At 34.3% G+C, this 20,979-nt stretch overlaps 2 protein-coding genes across 2 annotated transcripts; one reads left to right on the top strand and one right to left on the bottom strand.

Annotated features, from left to right (window-relative positions):
* Positions 1-11,911: 11,911 nt before the first annotated feature.
* LOC122315026 (probable pectinesterase/pectinesterase inhibitor 7) lies at positions 11,912-14,068 on the top strand. Its single transcript, XM_043130708.1, has 2 exons — positions 11,912-12,980; positions 13,179-14,068. Exons 1-2 carry the CDS (start codon positions 11,924-11,926, stop codon positions 13,871-13,873), a joined length of 1,752 nt encoding a protein of 583 aa, XP_042986642.1. The 5' UTR covers positions 11,912-11,923; the 3' UTR covers positions 13,874-14,068.
* Positions 14,069-17,480: 3,412 nt separating this feature from the next.
* LOC122316883 (RING-H2 finger protein ATL5-like) lies at positions 17,481-18,452 on the bottom strand. The gene has a single exon (XM_043133713.1). It carries the CDS (start codon positions 18,319-18,321, stop codon positions 17,632-17,634), a length of 690 nt encoding a protein of 229 aa, XP_042989647.1. The 5' UTR covers positions 18,322-18,452; the 3' UTR covers positions 17,481-17,631.
* Positions 18,453-20,979: the final 2,527 nt, after the last annotated feature.

Here is a 20,979-nt window from a genome sequence, read left to right as displayed (position 1 = left end):
CAAAATCAACGTACTGTCATGTCCAAAGTCTGTTGAATAAGAGACGGAAATCATCTAAAATTGATCCCGAACTCAGACAACCTCATTAACAACATCATCTCACAAGTTAGTGTGGAAATACAACTTTTCAAGGATTATTGTTAACAAGGATCACCTTTCTTCTTTTGAACCATATTACAGTCTATTTGGCCAAGAGAACATGGCCTGGACGACTCTGGTAGTCTCAATTTTTTGTCTTTATATTTTCTTTTTATACTTATTTGATTGTTTAATACGTAGGCTCTGTTTGGTGCGATTATAGGAGTTACTTATTTTACTTTAAATTATTATAATAAAATCATTTGTTTAGAAAAACTATCCCTCCATGTAATTGCCTCATGAATTCGTATCACTGTTCACCCGATCCGAATTTCTTTCATATTTTCAACTTAAAAAGGCTTAATCGGATTTTCAACCCTAATGTTGTTTCAAAAAAATTTGACATTTCTAGATTCAATTCCAATTTTTATTTTTTGTGTTTAATTTTATTTTAATCAAAATTTAGCGAACTCACTTAACCCATATTATTTCGGGTGATTTGGATAGATTGGCCTAACATCTTTCAAAGTAGTGTAATTGGAATTTTTTCGATTTTTCACCCGTTTCTTATTGGGTCTATAATTTTTGGGCACAAAATTATTAGAAGCATTATATAAAAATAAATTTATAAATTAAAATTTTTTTCGCATCATTTGTTAGATTTATTTTATATTAAAAATAAATTTATAATATAATATATTATGTCAGTTTATAAATTTATTTTTATATAATTTATTTATGATTAAAATATTTTTTTTTTCAAACATGTGTCGGCTAGCGGCATTTTTGTACACTGGTATAAATTCGTGTTAGACCTGTGACTGAATGCGGTACAAACATAAGTATAGCTACCGCACACGGCACACGGATTCATTTAAAGTAGTTGAATATACATGGAAGGGAAAAAACAAATTAAAAGACCATGCATGCATCATCTTCTCGTCCATTATTGACGATTCTTCATGACATAATAAATACGTACGATCGATTCGTTCTGAAAAAGTCAATTCAATGGGATAGCCCTTACGTCTAGGAACCGGTACTAGGATTTAGGAAACATTAATAAGACACGAGCAGTGCAATGGAAGGTTTTGAATATATACATATGTGATCTAACTTATAATTCATTACCTCAAAAAGTCTAATTAAATGATTGTCCATGCATACATATATATATATATATAATGTCATGAAACTACATAATTAATAGCCTTAATTACATAATGGCTTTAATTAATTAATCTAAAATAGAAATCTCTCAAATTATTTTAAATGGTCAACATGATGATCATGCCCATAACCTGATCATGGTGAGGTGAAACGGCAATGATCATTTTCTGATTCTGCGTTGAATATGTCCAAGTAGTAATTAATTGGATGTATACCATATATTTGATATTTCATACGAACGTTCGTACTAGCTACACCTATCTAGCTAGCTTGCATCATGTCGAGATTGTCTCTTTTAGTATATGAAAAATTCTTCTTATCATTCTCACACTTCACACACCACATTTATTTTAATTTTTTTTTCATTTTTTCTATAATAAATATGTAGTGTGTAAATGATAAATAGCATAATTTAATTAGTTTAATAAGAATAAAATGAAATAAAAAATAAAAAAATAAAAAAATATTATTTTAATATATAAAATGTGTGGTATGGGATGATGTGTAGCATTTCTCTTAATATATAACCAACTCATGCATGTATATCAAGAAGTTCATTTTTTTATACTCGTAAACGTATTAATTAATTTGACCAGTCAGCCACATGATCAATCCTTATTACGTACGTACATTGCAATTGAGAAAGCTAGACATTTATACGAGTAATGCTAGGCTCGTATAAATTCTCAATGTATAAGTCTTTTAAAAAAATGTCGGTCTCAATTAAAAAAAAGTAAATTTTTTACACTTCTTTACGATGAGATTTACTTTTTTATAAAAAAAACTTACCCGAGACTTGTATATTTGATATTTATATACCCCGTATGTTTTATTAGAAAAATAATGTTATTTGCCACTTTCTAATTAAGGAGATGCAATTTCAAGAATTTTATTCCAAGCTAGCTATATGTTTAGAAATATGTGCAATTTGTACAAATTAAATCACTACAATAATTTTACGTGCGTGGCATAAGAAGCGCTAGCTCCGCTTGAAGATTGAGGGAGTCTCATGTCTATCAATGAAAAATTATATGTGCAGTCATGAAGTGCGTAAGTGTTATATAATCTTTTTAAAAAAAGTAAGTAAATAAGAAATTTAAATAAAAAAATTAATTTTTTAATAGTAGATCCTAATCTTTTTTAAAGTTACTACATAATCTTTACACACTTTACGATTATACATAATATTACACTTTAACAATTAAATCCAGCAAGAGAGCACCCTCTCTCTCTAACCCACCAATCCCCATTCAAGAAAAAAAAGTTGGTCTAAGTGAGGGTAGAAGCTCGGGTCACGGGTAACTCAATACAAATTGAAGTTTAATACAAACTTTAAAATTTGAATTTTTTTTACTTATAATATAGTAAAATATAAATAATAATTTAAATATTATTTAAATTTTTAAATAGAATAAAGCTTTACTTAAAATTTAAATTTTCATATTTGATATAATAATTTAAAATGAGGCATATTCGTTAATTTTCTCTTAAGTTTCAATTTAGAGAAATTATATAAAAACAGAAATACTCATTAATTTAGATATAAAATTTTGTACCTGCGCTTGCACACATTATAAATATTGAGAATGGTTCTTTATTTAAAATTTAGTTTAATTTAGTGGCTTTTACTTTTTTTTTCCTTAAAATTAAAGTGCAATACAACTAAAAGTTCGGTTTTATTTAAGGGGCCTTCTATATAATGCGGGGGCCTTAGGCAATGGCATAAGCGGCCTTGCCTTTGAGCCGGCTCTGGCTCGGGTACTGATCACTCCCTTTCCGGCTTTCCCTTTCCAGTTTTCTTTCCATGATTTAAGCTTCTTCGTTTTTTTTTTTTTTTAATCCTTTGGATGGAAAATAGTCGATCTCTCGCCCTCCAAGTCTACCTACCGCCAGCTTCTCAGAATCTCAAGTCACCAATTTATAAGGAGCAAGAAGCGGCATTGCAAAACGATGGACGACTGTAACTCACGCACCACCCACAACCAAAGCTCCAAAGCCACGTGCGCCTCTCACATGTTCGTCGGAGTCAAGATTTTTAAGACCTAACCAATCACACCCCTCCGTAACTTGCCCATGGCCCCCACACTAGTACAAATTTTTGTGCACCTCAAACACTTCTTTGATTAAGTCAACCCATTTCCCCATCTTACTACTTTCCCAAAATCCAAAATCAACGTACTGTCATGTCCGAAGTCTGTTGAATAAGAGACGAAAACCATCTACAATTGATCCCGAACTCAGACAACCTCATTTACAACATCATCTCACAAGTTATTGTGGAAATCTTGGCCACAACTTTTCAAGGATTCTTGCTAACAAGAATCACCTTTCTTCTTTTGAACCATATTACAGTCTATTTGGCCAAGAGAACATGGCCTGGACTACTTTGGTTGTCTCACTTTTTAGTCTTTATATTTTCTTTTTATACTTATTTGATTGTTTAATACCTAGGCTCTGTCTGGTGCGATTATAGGAGTTACCTAATTTACTTTAAATTATTATAATAAAATCATTTGTTTAGAAAAACTATCCCTCCATGCAATTGCCTCATGAATTCGTATCACTGTTCACCCGATCCGACTTTTTTCATATTTTCAACTTGAAAAGGCTTAATCGGATTTTCAACCCTAATGTTGTTTCAAAAAAATTTGACATTTCTAGATTCAATTCCAATTTTTATTTTTTGTATTTAATTTTATTTTAATCAAAATTTAGCGCACTCACTTAACCCATATTTATTTGGGTGATTTGGATAGAAAGTCGGGTCAAATTGGCCTAACAACTTTCAAAGTAGTGTAATTGGAATTTTTTCCATTTTTCACCCGTTTCTCATTTGGTCTATAATTTTGGGCACAAAATTATTATAGACATAAAAAAAATTATATAAAAATAAATTCAGATTTATTTTAAATTAAAAATAAATTTATAATCTGACGTATTATGTCAATTTATAAATTTATTTCTATGTGATATATTTGTAATTAAAGTATTTCTTTTTTCAACATGTGTCGGCTGGCGGCATTTTTGTACGCTAGTATAAATTCGTGTTAGACCTATGACCGCAATACAAACGTAAATATATACTTACCGCACACAGATTCATTTAAAGTAGTTGAATATACATAGAAGGGAAATAAACAAATTAAAAGTCTCGTCCATTATTGACGATTCTTCATTACATAATAAATACGTAAGATCGATTCGTTCTGGAAAAGTCAACTCAATGGGAATAGCCCTTAACGTCTACGGAACCGGTACTAGGATTTAGGAAACATTAATTAGACACGAGAAGTGCAATGGAAGGTTTTGAATATATACATATGTAATCTAACTTATAATTCATTACCTCAAAAGTAGAATTAAATTATTGTCCATGCATATATATATATATATATAATGTCATGAAACTACATAATTAATAGCCTTAATTATATAATGGCTTTAATTAATTAATCTAATATAGAAATCTCTCAAATTATTTTAAATGGTCAACATGATAATAATGAGCATAACCTGATCATGGTGAGGTGAAACGGCAATGATTATTTTCTTTCTTTTTTTTAAAATAGACTTCAATTCATTACTGAATGAAAAAAGTTACAGCTGTGACCAATAATTATGGATAACAAGTCTCGATTACAAACCAACTACCCATCGGTTGTACGCTCCCCCATACACAATTTTCATTACGCCGGACTATGTCTAAAAACTTCTAAGCTTTCCAATGACGACGCCATACTGAAATGCGAGACTCTGTTAAAACAGAAGTGTTCATCTCGACTCGTTTGTGAGAAAACAATACAAAACATCCTCACCCTCCAAAGAAGGAGAGGAACTACCCAATCTTCACCTTCTATAAGAGGAGAGGACTCACAATCCTCATTCTCAAAGATGAGAAGTACTTGCCTATTTCAAAAAAATTTATTAAAACCTAAATAAAACAACCATAACAGACCAATGAAAAAACAAACTGATAACACTCTATGCTCTCCTCAGGCATCGTACGCTCACTCGCCTTTTGCCCAACCACTTTCTATGCATAGGTTCCTGTCAGCACCCACGATTCTCACTGGTAGTCTGCACCACGCACGAGTAGCCTGCACCACGTATTTCTTGCACAAGGATTTCTCATAACAAACCAACCAAAACAAACCACTTTCTGCACAAGGGCTTCTCACCGTCGCCAGCTTCATCCCCGTCACCATCGCCAGCCCATAACCAACCAAACCATCCATACACCACTTCAGCTAGATGAAACGAAAACAGAAACAAAACCAGAGACCAAGCACAAAACTTATTTCCAGAAACAAAACCATAACCGAAACAAAAAACCTCAAAAAGCTACGTCTCTCCCGCTCCGGCCGCCACCCAAGAGAGTCTCCACGCTGGATTACGTTTAGACTCCACCCCAAAAGCTCACTTTTTCCTCCCATGCACCTCAGCCGGAAACCCGAAAACCACTCTGCTTTCCATGAATGAAACAGAGCACCTCAAACCCCACAGGATTACATCCAAGCCTGCAAGTAAACCAAAACACCTCTGGCAACAAATCACCTGGACTCCGCCCACACCAGAGACTCTCTGTTTTCTACCACGCCCAGCTACGTAGTATAAATATGGTGGTCAAACTCAGAAAACACACTTCAGACCACACCATTCCACGGCCAAAAATGCAGATGATGCCCTCCTCCTTCACTGTGCAAACCACCACTCCGCCAACCGCGAGATATAATGGAGAAAGACTTCGAGCTCCTTGACCGGGAGGTGGAGCTTTCAACCACCGAAATCACCACCCAAACGACGCTTTATTGAAAACAGAAAACTAAAGGCTACAAACAGAGGAAAAGATAAACGGAAATGGAACTAAGATAGACGAAAAAACAGAGAGATGGAGGGACGGGAAGCCTAGGCTCCCACCTCCCTCAGACGGAAGAAAAGTTGTCTTGTTTTTAGAGAGAATAAGGAGCTTCTCTCACTAGGGTTTTTTCACTACGCCTACTTGTTTCCGCAATGATTATTTTCTGATTCTGCATTGCATATGTCCAAGTAGTAATTAAGTGGATGTAAATCATATATTTGATATTTCATATGAACGTTCATATTAGCTAGCTAGTTTGCATCATCTCGAGATTGTCTCCTTTAATTATATATATCCAACTCATGTATATATTAAGAAGTTCATTTTTTTACTAGTAAACGTATTAATATGACCAATCCACATGATCAATCCTTATTACATACGTACATTGCAATTGAGAAAGCTAGACATTCATATGAGTAATGCAGTATGTGACGTCCCCAAATTCCATTTGGGATCGGATGGACATTTGAAGCGTCGAAACATGCAACACAAGGTTACCAGCCCCATTTCATGACATATAAGATGCAATGTTCCTAACATGTATCTAACATTATGTAATATTCGCAGCGGATAATTTTTTTCTTTAGCAATACTATGCACTAAATTGAAAATATCCCAAATGCTTAAAACATACTTCATACATAAAGACCCATTGAACAACTAAGATCACAACACTAGTCCAAAATGGTTATGATCCAAAACGTACTAGAGATGCAACTCCATCGTACAAGTAGTAATTTACGTTAACTACTATATTAACATTGACGTCGCACCGTCGCTTAATCAACTGTGTCTAGTTGATCAGTTCCTGATTCTCCTTCAGGTCCTGTAGCAAGATCTACCGTTCGGGGGGAATGGTAGTTGGGACTACCAAAGTGAGATTTGATAACAAATCTCAGTAAGTTAACAAAAAAAACTTCCACACAAACTAATGATGCATAGATGACAGTAAAAGCATAAATGCATAATCAAATTCATAAGTAATTAAAGCATAACTTGGCGTACAACATATCATAATTGACATAACTTAAATTGAAATATGAACTAAACTTGACTTGACATGAAGTTGATCTGAAACTTGACTTAGCATGAACTTGCTCTAAAACTTGAATTAACATGAACATGATATGAAACTTAATTTATCATGAACTTGTTCTGAAACTTGACTTAACATGAACGTGATATGAAACTTGACTTATCATGAACTTGTTCTGAAACTTGACTTAACATGAAAAATACATACTCCACAGTTGTCGCGGCCCCATGTATTCTACGTGTAAATACATACTCCACAGTTGTTGTGGCCCCATGTATTCTATACAAACTTGACTTAACATGAAAAATACATACTCCACAGTTGTTGTGGCCCCATGTATTTTACACGTCACAATTGCTGTGTCTCACATAGTGTATGCGTCACAATTGCTGTGACCCCATATTTCGTGTGCCACAAATGTTGTAGACCCCACGAAACTGAATATACTCAAGATGAAACGTGACTGGAATACGAAAGGACTGAAGCCCTGACGTAACATAACATGACTTGAACATAACTTGAAATACATGACCAACTTGAGATAGAAACATTTCGTAACATGGCATAACATATAATAGACAACATATTTAACATGACATACTTACAACAGTAAATATTACAGTACTTGACATACATGTAATAGATGTCATACTTAGCATGATGTACTTGTAATGTACAGCAATACATGACAGAATATATTATGTAACAGATAAAAACTGATGACAGAATAAATTCTATATAACAGACAATTACGTGATGACTTGGCATGACATGACATATATGATAACAAACATACATACACTGTAGTTCTTTTACTTAGCACACATACACAGTAGACTGCTAGTAAGTTAAAAGCTAACTTACCTCGATCTCCGCATTTCTTATAAAACCTCAAGCGCGATCACGAGAAATTGTAATTAGTGATTCTAAAAATTAGTACTAAATCACTAATAACTTGAAATATGGAAAATACTAAGTTAAAGAGTAAAATTTTCATTTTACTCTCTACATATAGAAAAATGACCGTTTTACCCATAACTTAAGGATTTTGCATACTAAGTCCAAAAGTCACCCAAAATTTACATGCCTCATGTAAATTTTGTCCTCAACTCAAATATCAATTTAGAAAAATTTAAAACTAATCACAACTATTAAAACTCCATAGGACCGAAATTCCCATATGCTATTTCCATTGATTTTTATTTCCAACTTGTTTTGATCAACCTTTTGATCTATGACTTATAAATATGTGATCTTTAAACCAAACCATCACATGGTTTAAAAAGATGTCCTAAAACATATATAAGCTTCTAATTCAAGATCACATGGTTAAAAATTAACCAAAACATAAATTTAGCCAAGAACATCCACACTTTGGCTTATTTGAATATCTCTTTGCATAAAATTTCATATCTTTGAAACTAACATCAAATATCTTCAAAATAATAATATAACATGTATATAAGATGCTTAGGATCCTCCAATAAAATTATCAAAGTCATTGGAATAGGTTTAGACCACCAAAGAATTAAACTTTCTCAAAACAGAAACTGTTTTTCCTCTTCCAGTTTCTAAGTTTCTAAATCTAAGAAAATCTTTCATCAAAACCTTTAATCATGCAAACATCCTCAACCAATAATCATATACACATGTTAACAATACTCTCTAAAAATTTCAGACCAATATCTATCCATTAGCTTGGTCAAAAACTCCAACTATAACATATTCTACAGTTTATCTCCTAGAATGACCTTTCTATAGTTTACACAATATTTGACAGACCAAATGATTTTCAAATGGGACAAATAAGATATCCACGTAAACTAGACTAAAAAAGGAACAACTTATGTGAATGAGACTTTATGATAAAACACTTAAAAAAGCTTCGAAATGGGCATGCAAAAGAATACCTAAAAGCTGTCCGAGAGAGAGTGTTTGATATTCTTTCAATGGAAAGTGTAAATGAAGATAATTTCGTAGGGAGGGGTGGCTGGAGATACTTATGGATGAGATATGGAAGAGATGAGGCTGGAGTGAGAGTTAAGTGTAGGACTCTCTTACCCGAAGTGAGAGTGGAGTGTAGGACTCTCTTACCTAATAATATCTACAAAAATCAACTCAAGATATTTTTACCCAATAATATCTACGAAATTAGCTTAAAATATTTTTATCCAATAATATTTACAAAATTAGCTTAAAATATTTTTATCCAATAATATCTACAGTTTTTGAACAGATGTTTCGTCTGAAAATATGAAAAAGTGTTATTGCGCCATAAGACCTTAAATGACCCTCCGAGTCTAATGGCACAAACCATAATATATTTGACATTTCTAACTATCTCCAATAATCAAAAACACACTTTTGATACCATAATGAGTAATAACACTAATTATGTAGTTATACTAAAACCTATATGATTAATGGATTCGTGAAAACTTATAGAGTCTTCACGAGATTCTTAAAGTCAATAGAAATTCCACAATTGAATTTCTAGCGGGCTGTTACACAGTACGTATAAATTCTTAATGTACAAGTCTTTTAAAAAAATGTCAGTCTCAATTAAGAAAAGTTGAATTTTTCATACTTCTTTATGAAGAGATTTATTTTTTTATAAAGAGCTTACACAATATTTGTATATTTGATATTTAAGGTCATCTATTCTAATAGTATATATCATTTCTCTGTATATAACTAGCTTTTTCTTCGGGTTCAGAGAAGTCTTTTTGTTTATTAATTGATCATTAATTATATAACCCGTATGTTTTATTAGAAAAATAATGTTATTTTCCTATTTGCACAGATCTTCCATCTACATATATATCGTCTTAGTTAGGCACATGATATTCCCCAAACTAACGAGTATTTCAACATCTGCATGTATGTGTCCTTTGTATACATGTAAACAATAGAGAAATATGGACCCCATTAGTCATGCATGATCATTGCCCGAGTCGGTGGTTTAGGAGTTTCCTAAAACCAGCCCCTAGCTACGTCCAATCCAAGTAAGAAAACCATGCATTATCCGTCCAGCCTGTTGCTGGCTATTTTGTTTTCTTTGACCCTACACCTGCAGCTATATAGCTTCGTGAGAATGTTGGCCCAAATTTTAATCCAAATATGTTTGGATGGATTCAAACTTTCAAGGTCCCAACGAATTATAATCCACGTATTTTGACTTTGTTGGCCGGGCAGATTCAAATGAGCAACTTAATTTGAACGTCGACTATCTGAATCATTTAATAATAATTGAACTACAACTAATCTATCTTTCATTCAGATTGTAGCTCTGCAAACAATCAAGGATGTGACCATTTCCTTTTCTTCAATGTAAGTGGATCCCATTAACCAGTTTTAAAAAAAAGAAAACAGGGCCGCGGGGAAGCTTCGCTCTCTTTTGCAGCAGCACATGATGTTTACGCGTTAAGCTCCTCCTAGATAGGTTCTACCTAGTGCTGGTATATTATATGTTTCGGAACTCTCTCTCTCTCTCTCTCTCTCTCTCTCTCTCTCTCTCTTTCTCTCTCAACTTTTCAGGTCTAACAAATGAAGCTTTGGAGGACTAGTGAAAGCTGTAGGGTCCGCTTCCACCGTATCGAAGGATGCATGCCTCCTTTTCCAACTCGCTAAATGAGTAGAGTTTACTCTGCAGAGAACTGTGTTTTTCAGTCAAAGTCAAGAGAAGATGACAAGAATACTTTATCCTTAATTAACTTTGGGAATGTTAGACTAATACAAGGAAAAATGGTTGATAGATCATGATGATCAATACAAGTAAAAATGATTAGTGCATAGGACTCATGACCCGATTGAATAAAAGAGAGGTGGTGCCTCATTTTCACATTTGTTATGAGGTGATCAAATTCTTGCCTGCAAGCTGCTGCAACACAACCATGGCCTGTATGCAACAAACTTTTCTCGATATTACTCTTTTATGATTGTCTAACGTATAATTAAATGTAATTAGTTAGTGTAGTCGGCGGGTCGCATCATTTGGGTGCTGACTAGCTACCACCATGAATTTCAAACAAGTAAGGTTTATTGTTGGAGAGATGATTGCAGAAACGACTCGTCTATCACTATTTTTCTTTCCTTTTCGTATTTTCTGAACTTATAAGGGCCCCTAAAACCGACGTGAAAAGACGTTTCAACGTGCACAAAGCTCTGAAAGAGCAATATTTTCATTTAATAGTACGTATAATTTGTGACAATAACTAGGAGACAATGATTTGTGACAATAGTTATAGGAGAAGGTTTTGAACAAAACTATAGAATATTGGTGTTAGTTACTTAGGATCTGAGAATGATATGTACATGAATTTGGGTATCTCACGGATCATGTCTTTCGATCGTATTTGGATTTGTCACCGCGATGGCTGGCACCTACCCCACAACGTTTGACAAAAAAGGAAATGCATATAATACCAGTATGAGACAAAAGCCATCACCAAATTCCGATGATCGCTATTTGATGATTATTGATTCACAAATTAATGTCAATTTGCGTTACAGCTTGCTATCCCTATCTTCATGGCAACTGACTATATTTATTAACTTTACAAACATCAATCCCAAGATCACCAACGCGCTTTGGAACAAGTCAAGATGTAGGTTGACTTCGCATATATATACAAATACCCACGGAAAATTCCTTGATCTCTATGACCGCCTATATTGTATATATATATATAATTGTTATTAACCTAATTATCCTCCTAAAAAAATCTTAATTATTGTACTTCCCTTCCCTATATATTCAACCCATTGGTCATTCCTCCATGCCGCACATTCTTAGCTTCTCCCTTGTCTTGTCTGAAAGATCACTGAAACCAATAATGGCTTCCAAGCTCTCCTGTTTCTTAACTTTTTCATACCTCGTTCTGTTTCCCTTGTTCGTCTGTCTTTCTTTTGCTGATAGCAATTCAACCAGCCCGGTCTCATCACGAACCGTTTGCAAGTCCGCCCCGGACCCTGCTTATTGCAGATCTGTACTTCCTAACCAAACCACGGCCAATGTGTATTACTATAGCAGGTATTCAGTCAGAAAAGCACTGTCTCAATCCCGCAAATTTCTGATGCTGGTGGACAAGTATCTAAGGCACAACTCCACCTTGACAACATCAGCAATTCGCGCGCTCGAAGATTGCCAGCTGCTTGCCGGACTTAACATGGATTTCCTCTTGAGCTCCTTCCAAACTGTAAACTCAACTGGAAGAATTATTTCAAGTAACCGAGCGGAGGATATCCAAACTTTGCTTAGCGCCATTTTAACGAACGAGCAAACTTGTTCGGATGGCCTTCAAGCCACGGCTTCAGCTTGGGGCATAAAGAAGGGCCTCGAAATCCCACTTGCTAATGACACTAAGCTGTATAGCGTCTCTCTAGCTCTTTTTACGAAGGGTTGGGTGCCTGGAAAAAAGAAAAGCACAGCATGGCAGCCCAAGAGGAAACAAGTTGGTTTTAAAAATGGACGCTTGCCCTTAAAAATGTCGAGCCGGACGCGAGCTATTTACGAGTCAGCAAGTCGTAGAAAGCTACTGCAGTCGGCGGATAATGGTGATGAGGTTATGGTGTCTGACATCGTGACCGTGAGTCAAGATGGAACTGGAAACTTCACCACCATTAGTGACGCCATTGCTGCAGCTCCAAACAACTCAGTTACAGCCGATGGCTACTTCTTGATCTACGTCACGGCAGGTGTTTACGAAGAGTACGTGTCCATTGCCAAGAACAAAAAGTACTTGATGATGATTGGAGACGGTATCAACCAGACAATTATCACGGGCAACCGAAGCGTCGTTGATGGGTGGACAACCTTCAATTCCGCAACATTTGGTATATATAAATTATCATTTCCCACCTAGTACAAGCAGTTTAATTTTTATTTAGCGTGCCAGAGTGAACTAATATGGCTCCATCAGTAAACAATTATCAATGTTCATTAGAAATGCAGGATGGATATCATATACTCTCACATATAGTAAACAAAATATAATATCATAAGATCTAATGGGTTTCACGTTGATTTTGCAGCTGTGGTCGCGCCAGGGTTTGTGGCCGTGAACATTACTTTCCGCAACACAGCCGGGGCAATCAAGCACCAGGCGGTGGCACTTCGAAATGGGGCAGACTTGTCTACGTTTTACAGCTGCAGTTTTGAAGCGTACCAGGACACCTTATACACACATTCTCTCCGACAATTTTACAGAGAGTGTGACATATATGGCACAGTCGATTTTATATTTGGAAACGCTGCAGTTGTTTTCCAAAATTGTAACCTATATCCTCGGCTGCCAATGAGTGGACAATTCAATGCCATCACAGCTCAAGGAAGAACAGACCCAAATCAGAACACGGGTACATCAATTCAGAACTGTAGGATTAGAGCTGCAGATGATTTGGCATCGAGCAATGGCACAACTCAGACGTACTTGGGAAGGCCATGGAAGGAGTACTCCAGGACAGTTTATGTGCAAACTTTCATGGATGGATTGATAAATCCTGCTGGTTGGATGGCGTGGAATGGGGAATTTGCGCTAAGCACGTTGTATTATGCAGAGTACAACAACACGGGACCCGGATCAAACACTACAAACAGAGTGACATGGTCTGGTTACCACGTGATGAATGCCACGGATGTTGCTAATTACACGGTGGCAAACTTCTTGCTAGGGGATGACTGGTTGCCTCAAACGGGAGTGCCGTACGCTGGTGGCTTGATCATATGAACACATACAGCTAGCTTTTTTCCATTCCTTTATTTATTTGTTTGCCGCATTTCTTTTCATCACAAACATTTGATAAGCATGTCAAAGCCGAAGCTTTTCAAAAACAGCTTGGTTTTGACAGTCAAGTATAGTACACAATGCAATCAAGAATGTCAGTTATTTTCAACTAATATTGAAGAACAGAGACTTCATGTACTGCTTTAACCCAGACTAAAATTTATCAGAAGCAATTATGAATGAATCAGAACCCATTTAAGTCCAGCTAGCTTTCTGTTCTCCGTACCCAATAAAAAACAATCTAAATTATCTAATGTTCAAAGGCCAAAGAAATTAATTGCTAACCAAAAAGAACGTCTCCAATGAAATCTTGAATTTGAAGTTGGGTGGAATTGACTTAAATGCTTTTCAACTTTATGAAGAAATGAAAACGCCACAATTCATGTAGAAATCTGGGTACCATCAACCATGATAAATTTCCATTTCTATAGTTTCAGATTGTCCTTTACGTGCTTCTAACGCAGAGACTGTCATGGTGACAACGTCAGCCTCTCGCAGACAGCATTTTGTTTGCATTGACAAGGAATATCCAAGGGAAAACTCAATTTCATGATCATATTTTACAACAACGGATTGGTTGCAACTTCAACAAAATGGCGAATTGAACATGGGTCTTTCGTAAAACCGTACCGGGATACAGACTTCATTTAGATAAAATGTGCCAACGTGTAATGGCATCGCCTTCTAAATTACAGCAGTGAAGAGTAGAAAGAAAGCTGTGTGCAGAGACTGCCCAACTTTTTTTCAGTTAAGAGTTTTGGATGACCCCTTTATTGAATTACAATCCATCTAATTGTTTAATCAAATTGAGTATTTTTAATGCAAAGAGTGATAATGTTCACGTGAAATCCACGCCATCAAAAAATCTTACATTTACAACATTAAAATTTATAGAACTTGCATAATATGTATATCTCTTTCTAAATTGAATCATATAACAATTTAGTCAGACATTTGAAACTTGAAACTAATCATCTTGACAACTTAAATGACAAAATATTGATAATAATTTCTTGATTACAACTCCACATTAATTACTATAGTATATTATTTTTTGAGAAATGATTTGTACAAGTCTCAAATAGACATGTCTCATGTTAACCTTCGTAAAAAAGTAGACCATATCTTAAAAAAATATATATATATTAAAAAATATTAAAAAAATTAATTTTTTATTAGTGAGACCCATTTTTTTATAAAGGACTTACATAGAGCTTGTTTATTAAACTAGCATAAAATATATTTCGTTCAATTTTGTTTGGGGATAAATATAGTATTTAGTTGCTAAATACACATATTACAATCACACCACAATATCATGCCTTGTACATTACTCCCGACGTTAACTTACCCAAAAACAAAAGAGTTATCTACCCTATACTTTTAGAGAAATAATATTTGCAGTTGTAAAGTGCATAAAAATATGACTAAATACAGGACCCATATGGAAAAAAAAATTGCAAATAATAAATTCTACTCTTTTTCAAAATGATTGTAAAATATTTATCAATTCTACAATTGTATATAGCATTACTGATACTTCTAATACACAAGTGCAACACACGTGCATAGTCTTTCATGGGCCCAAACTGATCATGGGCTTCAACTGGGAAACACTACAGTTTAGATGGTGTAAGTTTTTGAAAAAATAAAATAAAATAAAACCCACTTATTCTGTATAGGTTTATTAAGTTGACCTTGTCGCAGGCCCATCACACCAAGAAGCCCACATTATCTAGGCCTAATATCCGAAGGCAGACCTCGACTTCTGGGGAACTCGGAAAATCAGAAACCATCCACCGCCCTTACAAATGCGAGAACCATCTCCGGCATCCAGAGAAACTGATCATGTGAGTAACAGCCCAAAATTAAAAGGAGAGGTGGTAACCCAAGATCAGGTTAGTTCATCATCCTTAGGACAATGCCCCCCAACCCGCCCCCCCCCCCCCCACAACTGCAAATTTTTTTTATTTTTATTTTTTGCTTTTTCTTAAAAATAAAAATTAAAAAAAAAAAAAGGGACCTCCCAGAGAGAAGGGTATTTTGGGGGGGGCATGTTAGCTTTTTTAAAAATAAAAAATAAAAATAAATAAATTGCACCAGGGGAAAAACTGGGGGCACTTTGGGGGACAAACTAGTATTTTTCTTGTTTTCTTATAGTTTGGATAACACATCTAGTCAAGTTTTTACACGGTGTCATTTATTTTAGAATAAAAATTTTAAAATTTAAATTTTATAAATTAAATATTACTATTTAAGTGATATATATTATGTTATATACAGATCGAATAATATAATCAATCTAGATGGTCATACATAGTTGTGACGTGCATGTGACTGCAGAGGGTAAAATTTGGGAGTTGAAATTGTTTTTGAATAGTAACGAGATATTTGAATTGAGATGAAAGAGTTAGAAATAATTTGAGGTAAAATTTTTTATAAAGTTTTGAAAAAAGAAAGGAAAAGTTGAATAAAAATATTATAAAATTAAAATATTATTATAATACAATTTTATTTTAAAATTTAAAAAAAAATTAAATTATTTTTTTATGTTTTTGTTTAGAAACTTAACGAATATCATCGTGAAACAAGTCTCTGTCCCAATCGGGCCTATAGGGCCAGGCTTGGCATGTGACTGACTGCATGCCTTACAGTCAACCTCACCTACCTAGCTAGTCTCTGCCTCTAAGAACCCGCAAAGTTGACCAGGAAATTTCCGACCAAGAGAAAAATTGAATAATATATATATATATAAAATAAATAAATAAAAAATATAGGACGCATGAATCAGTCAGGATAAATATAGAGGTCCTCTTTTTCCTTCAATTTCCCTTCTTTAAAAGAAAAGATAAGACATCAAACGCCAACTTTTTAATAACAAAGAACCTAAATTGCATAATTATAACGCAATGATCGTTTTGAAATTTTAAATTAACACCCAATTTTTATAAGCACAATTGGAAATAGTATAATAATTTATTTATTTTTTTTGGAAATGAAATAGTATAATAATTTGAGTTATAATGTCAAGGGGCCGGATAGAAAAATAAAAATTAAAGAGTTGGAATGTCATTTTGTTGCAGCTTCTATACTTTAACGTTAATCGTACAATTGCAACAATCCAAAAGGAAAATGCAAAATTTTACATTTAAAATTTCTACGACACGAGTATCAGCTTGGTACCTTTGTATCGTACTACTTTCACATTATCTTCATGCATGCAATGCCATTCAAACACTCATGTTGTTTTAAGTTTCTTGTTAGTTTTTTCGGTTTTTTTGTCACGATGCATTTAAGCTAAGAACATTGGAAGTTTCCCACCACGTTATGAAATCAAAGGAAAACAGTGTTAAACGAAGGAGTTATGTACATCCAATATAAGTGAGCTAAGCTAAGCGCCAGCTGTACATGTAAGATAATTTTATTACATATAAATAAAGTTACGTATTAATCTATATATTAATATTAATTTTTTTATATATAAAAATTAAATTAATATTATTTTTAATAAAATCTATTTTTTATTAACTACAATAGATTAATACACGTATTAATACATAATTGTAGTTATAACTAAATTTTTACATGCAAGATTAGTGCCATGTGTTCTTAGACAGTGCTTCTGCTAACACGGAACAGCCACCCATTGCTCCTTGTCTCCGGTTCGACTTCCGATTCATGAGCATCACAGCATATTCCCCTCATATGCTACAAATCCTCTTCAACGAGAGTGCCCGGTATTCCCCGGGTGAACCCGAATCCATCTCATCCAACCCTCCCAACCGAGGCACCTCTACAACTACACCCATAAGCTCAGATGGCTTTCTCCGGCAACCATTGGGTCCCAGATTCACCGGCTGTGAAAACTCCGAGACACCCCTTTCAGCTGCTTCCGTATGAGCCGGTTCTGTCAGTGCACCAACGGGTTCATTCTCCGTTTCGGAAGAGATTTCGGGTTTCAACACCGAAATATCGGCCACGATCGGGGCTCTGCACAGCGGGCAATTGGAGACAGACTGGAACCACGTATCAATGCACTCGACGTGAAAAAAGTGTTCACATTTGGGCAAGACTCGGCCTTTGTCGTCGTCTTCGAACTCGGATAAGCAGACGGCGCACTCCAGCGGAGAGTCGTGAGTTTTAAAGGAGTAGGTGAAAGTTGGGAGGGCATGGAGGATGGAGGGGTCGAGGCCTTGAGTAGAGGTGGTGGTGTTGGGGGTAACGGAGTAATATGAGGAATGGCGGGCTCGCCGGCGTCTTCGGCGGTGATTGTCGAAGAAGCATCGAGAGAAGATACGAAAGCCGACCATGATGAGTAGGACAAGGAATACAGTGACCACTGAACATAGCATAATCTTCCCGTTGAGAGCATAGCTCTGGTTATCCTCCATAACACAGAGAGAGAGAGAGAGAGAGAGAGACGAGCCTGAGAGGAGAAGGGGCAGAATGAGGTTTATGATTATATCGGTTGTAGAGGCCGGGGGGCGGGAGGGGGGTTTTGGAAAGGGCCGAGGAAGGTTCCTATGCGGTCAGAAAATGAGCTTAGTAATTGCTTTTTTCAGCTTTCTGGCGGGCATTCCTTACCTAGTAATTCCCTTCTTAATAGTATCAATTCTCTCCGTGGAAAAACTCTATTATGTGCGGTAAAAATATTCTTTACAAAAATAAAAAAATATTCAAAGATGGTAAAAGATAAATGATATTTATATTAAGATATATAAATTCTATGTATTTTATTTAAAAAAATTAATAAATTCAAGATCTATATTAAAAAATTATTTTTTATAAAAAATTATATTATTTTTTAAATAAAGTAAACAAGATTTACATATTTTGAAATTGTAGTAACGAGTGTAACGAGGATATGGTTAATAAAAAATTATATTATTTTTTAAATAGAGTAAATAAGATTTACATATTTTAAAACTGTAGTAACGAGTGTAACGAGGATATGGTTAATAGCATTAGTTATATAGTTTTTTAAACCGTTGGATTACATACGAAGTGCACAATCTCAATGAAGAGGAGTCGGGCAGCAGAAAAAATAGTATATACCAACTTTTTAATAATTATATTTTCATCAATTTTTTAGATGTGTTATTGGTTAGAAAAGTAAGAAAAAATAAAATATAGTTTTCAATTATTTGAGCACAAAAAAAACAATAAAAGAATAATAATAAAAAACATATAAATAGCATCAGTTAGTAAATGTGCCTTTCTCGAGAACAGATGGATCTAAATATTGATTCCAACGTCAAGCTTCCTTGAGAATTTACATGGGGCCCTAATTGCAAGTTAGACATTGCCAAGGAAATTTACAAGATGAAAGCTGAAAATGAAATAAAGAAATCAAGTCCATAGACAACATCTGATGAAGCATAAGTACGATTATTATTGATTCCCTCGTTGACTCGGTCAAAGAATAGCTAGAAACTCGTGATCCTTTTAACAGTTCTCTCTCGACCCTGGACGCACGGAATACATCCAAATATAAAAAGCACAGCGTCATGATATATCATCCAACAGATTCTGGTCAGCTGTAAAGTTTCCAGAGCACTGTTTGCAATAAATCTACCAATCGTATAATCCATTTTCTTTATTCGGTTCGTCTGGTGAACCAGAAACGCTGAAGGAACCATGGCAGTAAAGTAGCTTGCAAATTCTGCACCACGCACAGTAAACTTTCCTTTCTGCACCAGTAAAAGTTGCTTGCAATTCTGCAAAGTTGTTCCCGCTAGAGTCCCAAGATAAAAAAATAATTGTGTTGCTGTACATTTTCACCAACAAACCCATTAATTAGTTAACGAATTTTGTACAAGTAAAGTTGATATTAATTTATATATTAATATTAATTTTTTTATATTTAAAATTTAAATTAATATTATTTTTAATCAATCACCTTAAATTCTTACAAAAGCTCATTAATTACTTAATAAATTTTATTATATATAAGTAAAGTCACGTACTAATCTACATACTAATACTGATTTCTTTATATTCAAAACTTAAATTAGTATTGTTTTCAATCAAATCTACTTTTTAACCAATCATATTATATTAATGTATAATTATGCTTGCAATTGAATTTTTTCTTACTTAATTATGGAACTTCTTGGGTCTTAATATCATAACTTTATGGAAGGAAAATGATAAATTACAAATTTTTTTATAAGAGTGATGATTAATACATTCATAAAGTTTATAAGCGTCATGTAGTTGTTTTGAAAAAAAATAAGATTTATCATTAAAAATTAATTTTTTTATATAAATCTCGTATTTATTCACTTATTTCAAAATGATTGCAAAACGTTTGTATATTCATAACTGCAAGTATCATTTTACTTTTTATAATTTTACTTCAAATCGACGATAGGTTGAAAAAAAGAATATGTGTATTTTTACTCTAATTTGATTGTCTGTAAAGCTAAATTACCGGTACATTTATTGATATGACCACTTAAAATACATTATGCTATTTAAAATACCATTATGCAAGTTTCATTAAGATTAATATACTGGATAGAGTTTTAAAGTGTACAAACCCCACACCGTATAAACTCATTTTTTCATAATAAATCTCAATCTTTCTCAAATCAAGACTTACACACATGAAAATTATACAAATTATTTTTCCCTTTATAGCATAGAAAGGGTGGGGAGGAATGAGAAGGACAGTCATGTACAACAGTAGTCATCAATGTCCTCATACTTTATCTCATCAACCGTATTATTTATAAAGTATAAGCACCCAAGAAAGCCCTTCCAAAAATACTTATGACATGGCCCATTTGTATGAGAGAACAAGAAAGCCCTTCCAAAAATACTTATGAAGTTGATGGGATACAAACAGTAGTCCATTTATGATTTATGTTGGCCAGTCAAATTTACTTCTTGGACCGTTGGGATCTCATGATTGTACCCATTCCCGAGTTCCAACAACACCAAAACTGTGACTTTGTACGTATATTTATCCAGGAAGTCTCCCTGTTGTACGTGAACAATCATGTGCAGGGCCTGCACCGTGAAGCCAGCGTTTAGTCCATTTCCTC

Source organism: Carya illinoinensis, chromosome 7 (assembly GCF_018687715.1).
Source record: "Carya illinoinensis cultivar Pawnee chromosome 7, C.illinoinensisPawnee_v1, whole genome shotgun sequence".
In the NCBI taxonomy this organism is placed as follows: domain Eukaryota; kingdom Viridiplantae; phylum Streptophyta; class Magnoliopsida; order Fagales; family Juglandaceae; genus Carya; species Carya illinoinensis.
Note: the sequence above shows the minus strand (reverse complement) of the source record. Positions and strands in the feature narration are given on the sequence as shown.

Bases quoted from the DNA above. Each gene is read 5' to 3' on its own strand.
- LOC122315026 (XM_043130708.1), top strand. From the start codon at position 11,924: ATGCCGCACATTCTTAGCTTCTCCCTTGTCTTGTCTGAAAGATCACTG. The intron at 12,981-13,178 runs GTATATATAAAT...TTGATTTTGCAG, and splicing joins CTTCAATTCCGCAACATTTG to CTGTGGTCGCGCCAGGGTTT.
- LOC122316883 (XM_043133713.1), bottom strand. From the start codon at position 18,321: ATGGAGGATAACCAGAGCTATGCTCTCAACGGGAAGATTATGCTATGT.